The 9342-nt window shown below is 40.9% G+C and overlaps 3 protein-coding genes across 6 annotated transcripts in view; 1 reads left to right on the top strand and 2 right to left on the bottom strand.

Annotated features, from left to right (window-relative positions):
• pdlim7 (PDZ and LIM domain 7) overlaps positions 1 to 493 on the bottom strand; it is a 30540-nt gene extending 30047 nt beyond the window's left edge. The window contains exon 1 of the mRNA XM_079228644.1: positions 337 to 493. Coding sequence (XP_079084770.1) covers positions 337 to 366 — 30 coding nt within the window. The 5' untranslated portion in view covers positions 367 to 493. The remainder of the gene's footprint in view (positions 1 to 336) is intronic.
• Positions 494 to 668: 175 nt separating this feature from the next.
• On the top strand, positions 669 to 6305 carry cltb (clathrin, light chain B). Of its 4 annotated transcripts, none has more exons than XM_079228270.1 (7): positions 669 to 782; positions 2021 to 2189; positions 2800 to 2846; positions 3053 to 3182; positions 3694 to 3805; positions 4344 to 4364; positions 5220 to 6305. In XM_079228270.1, the coding sequence occupies exons 2-7, from the start codon at positions 2021 to 2023 to the stop codon at positions 5389 to 5391; spliced, it is 651 nt and encodes a 216-aa protein (XP_079084396.1). In that variant the 5' UTR covers positions 669 to 782; the 3' UTR covers positions 5392 to 6305. The 4 variants fall into 4 exon arrangements, with proteins under 4 accessions (XP_079084396.1, XP_079084394.1, XP_079084397.1 ...); XM_079228269.1 differs by lacking the exon at positions 669 to 782 and adding an exon at positions 1799 to 1898; XM_079228268.1 differs by lacking the exon at positions 669 to 782 and having other exon boundaries at positions 1794 to 2189.
• Positions 6306 to 6814: 509 nt separating this feature from the next.
• On the bottom strand, positions 6815 to 8737 carry higd2a (HIG1 hypoxia inducible domain family, member 2A). The gene is made up of 2 exons (XM_079228674.1): positions 8544 to 8737; positions 6815 to 7348 (listed from the first exon to the last, which is right to left on the bottom strand). Exons 1-2 carry the CDS (start codon positions 8728 to 8730, stop codon positions 7182 to 7184), a joined length of 354 nt encoding a protein of 117 aa, XP_079084800.1. The 5' UTR covers positions 8731 to 8737; the 3' UTR covers positions 6815 to 7181.
• Positions 8738 to 9342: the final 605 nt, after the last annotated feature.

Raw genomic sequence — 9342 nt, forward strand, 5'->3', positions numbered from 1 at the left:
GGAGTGTCGGTTAGTTACAGACTGAAGACGGGTCGTACCTCAGTGCAGACCTGGAAATAAACCCTTCACGTTCACAACCGGAGTCAAGTTAGCAGGAAGGAACACGAAAACGGTCTCCAACAAAGCAGTTTGCGCCGCCACAGACCGATGGAGACTAAGAGCAGCGAGCCAAAGCCATAAATAAACCGCACAACTGGGAGCGACAGAGCCCGGACAAGAACTTAAAGACTGTGGGGGGAAGAAAGTTGCGTTTGAAAAGTAACTTCTCACACACACACACACACACACACACGCGAAGGAATGCATTCAAATGTTTGGACAAATTAATGAGCTCACCTCTTGTCCCTCGCTGTGTTCACCAAACATCACGAGTCGGTCTACCGGATAATAGTAAGTTAAGAAAAGTCAATCGGTAAGCAGGCTAACTTTCGGACTTCCTTAAAGCGGACGTCAGGAAGCCACCGTGGATCCTTTGGTGAGCAGCAGGATCATTCCCTCAAATTCTTTTTAGTAGGACTCGCCTGAAACGTCAGAAGTCACATGGGCCGCTGCTTGGCTTCAGACTCGGGCTGTGAACCAGAGGAGGCCGAGCCTCACTGCAGACACCTCGGCTGGGAAAACTACGACGAATCCATGTCAATCACGAGGACTTTTAATGACATTTGAAAAAAAAAGAAGAGGAGAAAAAGTCAACATTGCGAAAAAATAATTGAAGAAATATAACTGACTGTCTTTTTTTTCTTTCTTTTTTTACTGAACATCTTCAGTTCCCCCAGCCACAGGTGTGTGCAATCAGCTCATGGCCAGGCTAATCACACATGTTGAGCTCTTAGGTTAAAAACAACATAGCATGTTATAATCTTTTTTTAATCTTTTACTCTTGTCTGACAGCTATAGTTAGTTACTTTGAAGATTAATATTTTATATACGGAGCATTCAGTACAATAGGCTTAAGAAATAGGATGCATGACAAATATTACAAAATGTAATTGGCTCCACCTCACCTCCCCCAGCCTTGTTGTACGAATGCTGGATACCGGTTTCTCAAAAAGGCATCCTTTATAAAAGGTTTAAGTTATAACTATGTTACTCTAAGTTACAACTATATGTTTCTCTAAATTATAACTGTGTTAATGTTACTCTATTGCCTGGGGGCCTGTCAGGCTGGAGCTGGGGCTGATGTTGGCCGAAGGCAGAGTACCACCATTATCAGATGGATAAGTATTCTAATATTAAATAAATATTTTAAAATATGCATACACAATTGAACAAAGAAAAAAAAAAACTTTAAAGTTGCCAAGTTGCACAAAAAAAAAAAAAATTGGCTGTATTAAAAGGAGTTGTTCTGCGTCAGTATATTTGCTTCTGACACACAAAAAAATATATAATGTTTGACTTTTTTTATTCATTTTGACACTATGTTATTGCTACATTTTATAAAGGTAATGGATTTGTTATGCTTCAATACTGTTTCTAGATCGGTTGTGTATGGTATTTTAACAAGTGCCCCAACCGTTTTTTCATATTTGTTGTTAAAATGTGTCTGCTGGGCTGAATATTGTGTATTAATGTGCTCCTTAATGCCTATTCGTATTAGTATAAGTAACAGCAACATTCAAAACATAATTTTAAGTTGAGGTGATGATACTCTGAGGCTTTTGATCAAAGTGATCTCAGACTAGAGCGATGCAGCAGACGGCCAGCAGATGGAGACAAACTGCAGCAGCAGGGGACTGGTACCCTCGGGTGCTGCCCTGCTCCATCAGCACAGTGGCTGGACAAGTGGAGGAATCATGAATCATCAGTGAGGGCCTGAAGTCGAAGCTTATATGGTTTATTACAGACGATTTGTTTTGTTTGACCGGTTGCTTGCAGTAGTCTAACGTTACTTTGAATAGGTGATATTTAAATCCAAATATTTAGTTTGTATTGGCGCTGGAAAGCTGGTGGCCTAATTTTGGGGCTTTGACGTTCGCTAGCTAAACCTACCAAGCTCAACTTGTAAACACTTTTGTGAAAGATGGCTGACAACGGCGCACACCCGACCGAAGAGGACCCAGCCGCAGCTTTCCTGGCCCAACAGGAGAGCGAGATAGCGGGGATAGAGAACGACGGAGACGGGTTTGGGGCGCTGGAAGAAGCGGGCGGAGGGCAGACTTCTCCTCCGGAGCCGACACCGTCCAGCTACGGCAAGTTTGAGAGCTAGTGTCAGCTTCGGCTAGCAAACAGACGAGCTAACGAGAGCTAGCTCATATCCCTCCCGGGGACGTTAACTACGTGTATAGACTGGTAGCGTTACTGACGTTAGTTAACGTTAAGTAACGCTATCAATCATTAATATAAGAGAACAATGGCGTCACTAGTTGATACTGTCAGCTCGTGTATCATGTGGAAGTTAGCCACTTATAGCTAACTGACCTACAATCTAGGTTACGTTAGTAAACGTTGATTCAGCAGCACGTCCATCCGACGTAAGTTACAACTAACGTAACACTCATTACAATCAAGCAGGTTATAGTAACTGTACATAGCTGTTAAACTGAGCTAAGTTTGGGCTAACAAAAAAACAAATGTTAGCTCCCTGTACACACCTGAAAAACCTGTCCTGTTAACTGACAAAGCTGCACACAAAACATCAGCGGCCAAACAGGTGCAGCTGCATTTCTGCGGTGTAAAGTCAGCGGCAACGCTTATCTTCAGATGCACCACCACAGCAATAGCGATCCCTACTGCACCCAGGGGAGAAGTCCATAGAAGTCCATAATAACACTCAAGTTTGTTTTCTTTTAACTATGTCAGACGGTTTCGAAGATGAGCCCGCCACCGTGAACGGGGATATGTTTCAGGTGAGCTCAATAAATATTAGCCTGACTCTATACTATAGTCAATTACTTTCTCTTTCTGTGTGTGTGGTTTAGTTTGATTCTTAACACCATCAAATCATTGTGTTTACTTTACCTTGTTGTTTTTATACATTCCTTCATGTTTTGATGTACTTTTCATATAACTACTTAGTATTTGACCACATTGTTTAATGGAGTAAATTATTTAGGTCCTCCAAAAGGAGTCCAATGGCCCAACAGACAACTACGCAGCTATCGCCCAGGTGGATATTCAGAGGCAAGAGCCAGAGAGTTTACGCAAGTGGAGTGAGGAGCAGAAGACACGCCTTGAAGCATTAGGTGAGCGGGCATGGGGAATTACTGTGTAATGCCCTTTGTTGCTGGAATGAGTCACTGTGATTTTGTCGTTTCGTTACGCAGCTTATCGCAGTTTACCTGTAAGACGAATGATGCAGCACATCTAACAGTGTCACAGTTAGACCTAATTATATTACACTACATTACATTTCATTTAGCTGACACTTTTATCCAAAGCGACTTACAATAAGTACATTCAACCATGAGTACAAACTCAGAACAACAAGAATCAAGAAAGTACAATTTCTTCAAGAAAGCCAAACGACAAAGTGCTATAAGTAAGTGCTACTAAAGTGCTACTTTCTTTATTCAAGGTATAGTCGGAAAAGATGTGTTTTTAGTTTGCGGCGGAAGATGTAGAGACTTTCTGCTGTCCTGATGTCAATGGGGAGCCAGGACAGCAAACAGTCGTGACTGTCAGTTCTTTTCCTCTACATATCCCCATTCGAGGATTGTCTGAATATGTTGTCCTCTGCTGTTTCTCCCTAACAAGATTTAGCATCCAAGGCAGCAGAGGAGGAGTGGCGAGAGAAGGCCAAAAAGGAGCTGGAGGACTGGCATGTACATCAAACTGAGCAGATGGAGAAGAACAAGGTCAACAACAGGTTGGTGTCTGTGTCCCGTTAATGTGCAGAGAAGTACCAGTTGGTTTATCATTGGGACGTGATGCTGTAATCTCTACACATTCTATTCAGATGAACAGCTCAATCGTCGTATTGGCAGATTATAATTATTCCCAATAGAAACATTCAACATTTTGGGTTTTCTGTGCATGTTAAGTCAGATGCACTGTGGTGGCAGCAGAATACTATATTAAAAATAACTTTAGTATATTAGGTGGACTTGTAGATATCTTGTAAACTGATTTATTTTTTATTTATGAGCGATATAGATAATTGAAGCACTTGTGTTGAACTGCACCAAAGGATCAAATGTTTGAGTCATGCGTGTCGTGTAACCGTTATATATATATATATATATATTTTTTTAATTATGTATAGCCTTGCTAATTTAATTTGTTTATTTAAAGAAAGTCTTTCAGTCTGGTTGCAGTCAGTGTTGTACATCATGCTTACAAAAACATTGCAGTCTTTCCTTTCCTTGACCGAGCTAACCCCGTTCTTCTCTTACGCTTCCCAACAGACTCTGTCCAAGTCTGGCACGGTATTACTCTGCATCTGTGGCTCTAGTTTTGGCCAGTTTCTTCCCCCGTGTCTGTGAATGCGCTGAGAGACAACTCTTTGAGATAGCAATCCAGTGTGTCTGGTTAGAATGCCTGAAAACAAAACAGGAAGCTGGCTAGCCAGAAGGAATACAAACAGCAGAGAGAAAATTACAGTTTCATCCATATTATAGCCGAGCACCAAAGCAAAATATTTAGTTGCGTGAAATTCCCCGCCATTCCAAGCTTGCACTTGTACTACAGTAATGCAGAAAAATGTCACTCAGTCTAAGTCCACTTTCAACCTTTTTATCTCCATCTCAATAGAACTGTTTCTTGGTCGTTTATTTAATCCTTCTAATGCCGGCCTTAACTGTTCTCTACTTGTTGTTTTGACACTGAAACTTTTCTCCTTTCTCCTTCTTTTTCCTGCTTTCTTGGCCTTGCCTGCGTACTAGGATTGCTGACAAGGCTTTCTACAAACAGCCTAACTCTGATGTTATAGGCTTTGTGTAGGTTTAGAATAATTCTGCTTTTTAATGTTGTCTGCCCCACCCCAGGAATTAGAAACTAGTTACCTGATGCATGCCCAAACTCTAAAACTACCTAAGGCTTTTGTTTCCTTTGTATATATTTGATTGTTACATCGGCTGTAGGTTATAATAATGATTAAACGTGTCTCTAACAAAGGGTATGATTGGTATAAAGAAACGCATGAAGTATTGAGCATGTTGCTGTTCCTGTGATTGAACTTTGTGGCAGAGCACCATGTTTGGCTCAGATGGTTTTGCTGTTCTGAAATCCCTCTAATATTACAGCTCATTCATGTCTTTCCCCGGTCTCCCTCCCACCTGCAGAGCATCGGAGGAGGATTTCCTGACCGAGGAAAACGGAGACAATCCAGGATCCGAATGGGAGAGAGTAGCCCGTCTCTGTGACTTTAATCCGAAAACCAACAAACAGGCAAAGGATGTTTCTCGTATGCGTTCTGTCCTCATTTCTCTCAAACAGGCGCCTCTAGTTCGCTAGAGGAGGTCGCAGGGAGAATGTTGTTCTAGAAACATTGCCTTTTGAGTTTTAACCTCACAATGCATCAGAAGAGTTTGTATGCCCTTTTCCATAAATTTCCTGGTATGTTTATAACCTTTGAAAACTTCCCGCCTTTCTTGATGCCTAATATATTGAAATAATATACTTAATCCCACTCTCTTGTGAGAAGATGAAGGACTGCTCTATTGTTACGACATCCTTTGGCTGGTCAGTTTTATCACTGCTATATTTAAAAAAATACTGTTCCTCTAAGTTAAACATTTTCCTTCCCTTTTTATCTCATAGATTGTTATTAGGTCAGTTTTCTTGCATGCCTCTGCCAATATTTTGGATGCACATTTTATAGTTGTTTTTTAAATTAGCATTTTGGTCGATGTCCAACACTAAGCACTATTGCTTATTAGATTGTAACCACTTATGCCTCTCATCAATGTAGAATTATCAACACAAAGTCTTTGTTCACATTTGTTGTATTATACTCCTAATTACCATATTTAACATTGCGAGCATATTTTTCTCTTTAAATGCATAAGCTTGTGGCCTTTTTGATGTAGCTCTTACTCCAGTTTGAGTATTCAGCTAAATGGATTTAATCTTCAATTAGACAAGATCTCAGCAAATAAATAATTCACAACCAAAGATCTAAATTTTCAGAGTTAATGCGATTCATAATTGTACGATTTCACAGAATTTCTCATGCGGCATTTGTTTTAAACCAATGCGTTTCAGTTCTTTTCTTTTGCTTTTTAAACAGTAATCACTAAAGGTGTCAATTTCAACAGTAATGTCTGCACATTGTTTCACATGTTGCCTATTCAGACATTATGAATACAGAAACAAGTGAATGTTAAAAGGGAACTGGAAAATAAAACAGCTGAGTATGATCACCTAAATTAATTTGTCCTGACATGTTTGCCAGATAAGAGTGTTGCTGTCTAACTGCGCTGTAGATAATCCCAGTTTGTCCAGTTGATGTGGGAGGAGCTAAGATATTGTGTGGCCCGGTGCAAACATTGCAGAAGGCCATGCTACTGTAAAACTGACCCTCAATTTTAAGCATCCAAGTGTTAAAAACAGACATGAAAAGCCAGAGAAGAACAACACATCTCCAGCTGCACAGCCACCATGCCTCAGCATGAGCAAAGCAATAATAAAAAAGTGCTGTCGCACTCCCAGTACAACATTTGTAGTCCTATAAAAGGTGGACATTGATACCTGGCTGGTCTTGTGTCTAAATGCCTCCTTCCATTTAGATCTACTTACCCAGGCCTTTAATAAAAATATTTTAAAAAACTCTTCGCAATGAATTTCCATACTGATTTAAAAACGTTTAACCATGAAAAGTGGACGCCACCTGAATAAAAGTGTGATGCTTTATCTCAAATACACACTGAACACCGGCTTCAGATTACATCTTTTAATCAGCCAGATGTTGTGTTGATCATTTCAGTAGCAATACCCGGGAACATTTGAAATCCAAACTTCCAGCAGAGCAAGAAGCATATAACTTGGTTATTAGCATTTTACTCCAATACAGTTGTTGCATAATAAAAGTCAAATCCAGCTCTCTTAGCAGGTCTGGTAAGGAGCCGATCCTACTTAGATGTTCCACAGTTCTAGCCTGGAGAGAAATATTTGATTACCATGTGCGATTCAACATGTTTAAACAATAAATAGTGTTGGCATTAGCAGCGGTATCTGAACAATGTTGGAAACATGGGTACAGTTCATTCAGATAGTACAATCAGTTCCGAGCTGAATGGGCCGCTTCACTGCTTGGGTTTCACGGCTGTGGTGAAGACGCCAATAATAATGGCAACTACTGTGAAGCCTTGAGCGAAGATACGTCCCCTCATCAACAGCTGGGACTGTCGGGTTTTCCCTTGATTGAAGGCACGGAGTCCATAAATCAGCGCTCCTGCTGTTCCCAGACAACCTGGAGAGCACAAAGAAACAAATCACACACCTTATAGACAGGATCTAACAGAACAACGCCCAGGTACTGGACAGGAGAACAAGGTAAAGGTGGATCTAATGTCATATGCAATAAGTACATCCACACAATTGATTGCTTTGAGCTCATTGATATAGATAAATCAGAATCCGTTTATTACCAGGTATGTTTCACATACCAGGAATTTGTCTTGGCGGGTGGTGCATACATTAGACCAGTGATTTTCAACCACCGTGCCGTGAGAGATAATCTGGTGTGCCGTGGGAAAAAGTCCAATTTCACAAATAATTTTCCATTGTTTAGCGTCTGAGCCTGCAATATAGTGGCTGGCCTAGTAATTAAATACTCTTCCATGCCAGTAGGTAGCGCAATAATTACCTACCATATATGCTGTACTATGCTACAATGTGACATTTTGTAACTTTTTTTGGTTGTTAGTGTGCCGCAGGATTTTTTTTAATGTAGAAAATGTGTAGTGGCTCAAAAAAGGTTGAAAAACAGACAACAGTCGCAAGAAATAGAAACATTACATTTACAATAGAATATAAAATAAAGTGCACACACAAACATAACAGAACGTTAAAGAAAACTAGAAGAAGAAACTGTGTGTGTGTGTGAAAGTGTAATGATACCACTTGGACAGTGGAGCATCAACAGAGGTCAAGTCCTTATCCGAGTCCATCTGGCAATGCATAGTTGCGTTAGTTTCTGATGATATTTTAGACAGACGCGATAATTGTACCGTTTAGTTTGAAGAATATAAATTAAATACAATTGATTAACTAGTTTAATTATCCAGATATTTCACTGTCAGCTGTTCTGAAACCATTTTCAAATATTGTAGTCCCCACACGTTACATTACAAAGGATGCATTTTATTTATTTATTACGTTTTTGGTTCATTTGCCTGATCCTTGAAAACATTATACCAAGAGCAAAGCGACAGATGAAGGCAGGGTCAAGGCCCTCCTCACAATGTCAACACGGCTTCCTCCATCTCATATGATGACAACTCGCCGTGTTGTTGGTGAGACACTAATGCATTTCCGGCGTGAGCTCACGTGCGGCTGAGCTTTAAAGGTTCACGTCTCCACGGACATCACTGACTGCAGAATAACGGACGAGCTGCGCTACTTGTGTAACTTCTTCCTGCAGCTGCCCCGCTTGTGTAACTCACCTATTGGGACGAACGGGTTCTCCTTCGTCTTCCTCATGAACTTCTCTTTGAAGGTCTCATCTTTGGCTCTCGGCGGAGGGTTGAAGCCTTCAATGGTCGGCGGCCGCGAGAAGTCGAAGGGCACAAACGCGGGCGGCGACGATTTAACGTCAGAGGTTTGCTCGGAAACCGCTGGTGTCCCCGCCATGTCTGCCGGAGACTACTGGAAGTAATGGTTGAGCTGGGGAAGTACACTTCCGGTTGCGCTTTGACCTCAAACTTCACAATAAAAGTCGTGACATTTTCAACGCTAGGAATGGAAGTAATGAGTATCGACATGAACCTCCTCCTGGGGCCTGCTGAGTGTTGTGCATCTCTGGCCAGTCAGCATATATTTTAAAGTGGCTTCAGTGAAGGAACTGGGCCCTACAGGCTCAGATAAGCATTGTGCAGCTATACAATTTAAGATATGTTGCAAGGGATTAAACAATCTAAAGAACTGTAACCTGATATCCTATGACAGTGGTTCTCAAATTGGGGTACTAGTACCCCTGGAGGTACTTGAAGGCACCCCAGGGAGTACTTGAGATTTAAACATATTTAAAATTAGCATACATTCAAAAATCCTTTTTATTTAATAAATATTCAATATTATAAGTGTATGATTTTAAACTGACTTGTCTATATATTCTATATTAAAACAGACACTGATGGGGCACTGTGCATTATGTTGTTTTTTCCAACCAAAAATGCTTTGCGACTGGTTGGAGGAAAACATTCCTCAGGGGGTACAGCACTGAACAAAGCTTGAGAGCCACTG

The sequence above is a fragment of the Taurulus bubalis genome (genome assembly GCF_910589615.1).
Source record: "Taurulus bubalis genome assembly, chromosome: 13".
Taxonomy (NCBI): domain Eukaryota; kingdom Metazoa; phylum Chordata; class Actinopteri; order Perciformes; family Cottidae; genus Taurulus; species Taurulus bubalis.

Excerpts from the sequence above, each read along its gene's own strand:
- cltb (XM_079228270.1), top strand. The coding sequence starts at position 2,021 with ATGGCTGACAACGGCGCACACCCGACCGAAGAGGACCCAGCCGCAGCT. Across the intron at positions 3,183-3,693 it reads GACACGCCTTGAAGCATTAG|ATTTAGCATCCAAGGCAGCA; the intron begins GTGAGCGGGCAT and ends CTCCCTAACAAG. Across the intron at positions 3,806-4,343 it reads AAGAACAAGGTCAACAACAG|ACTCTGTCCAAGTCTGGCAC; the intron begins GTTGGTGTCTGT and ends GCTTCCCAACAG.
- higd2a (XM_079228674.1), bottom strand. The coding sequence starts at position 8,730 with ATGGCGGGGACACCAGCGGTTTCCGAGCAAACCTCTGACGTTAAATCG. Across the intron at positions 7,349-8,543 it reads GAACCCGTTCGTCCCAATAG|GTTGTCTGGGAACAGCAGGA; the intron begins GTGAGTTACACA and ends TGTGCTCTCCAG.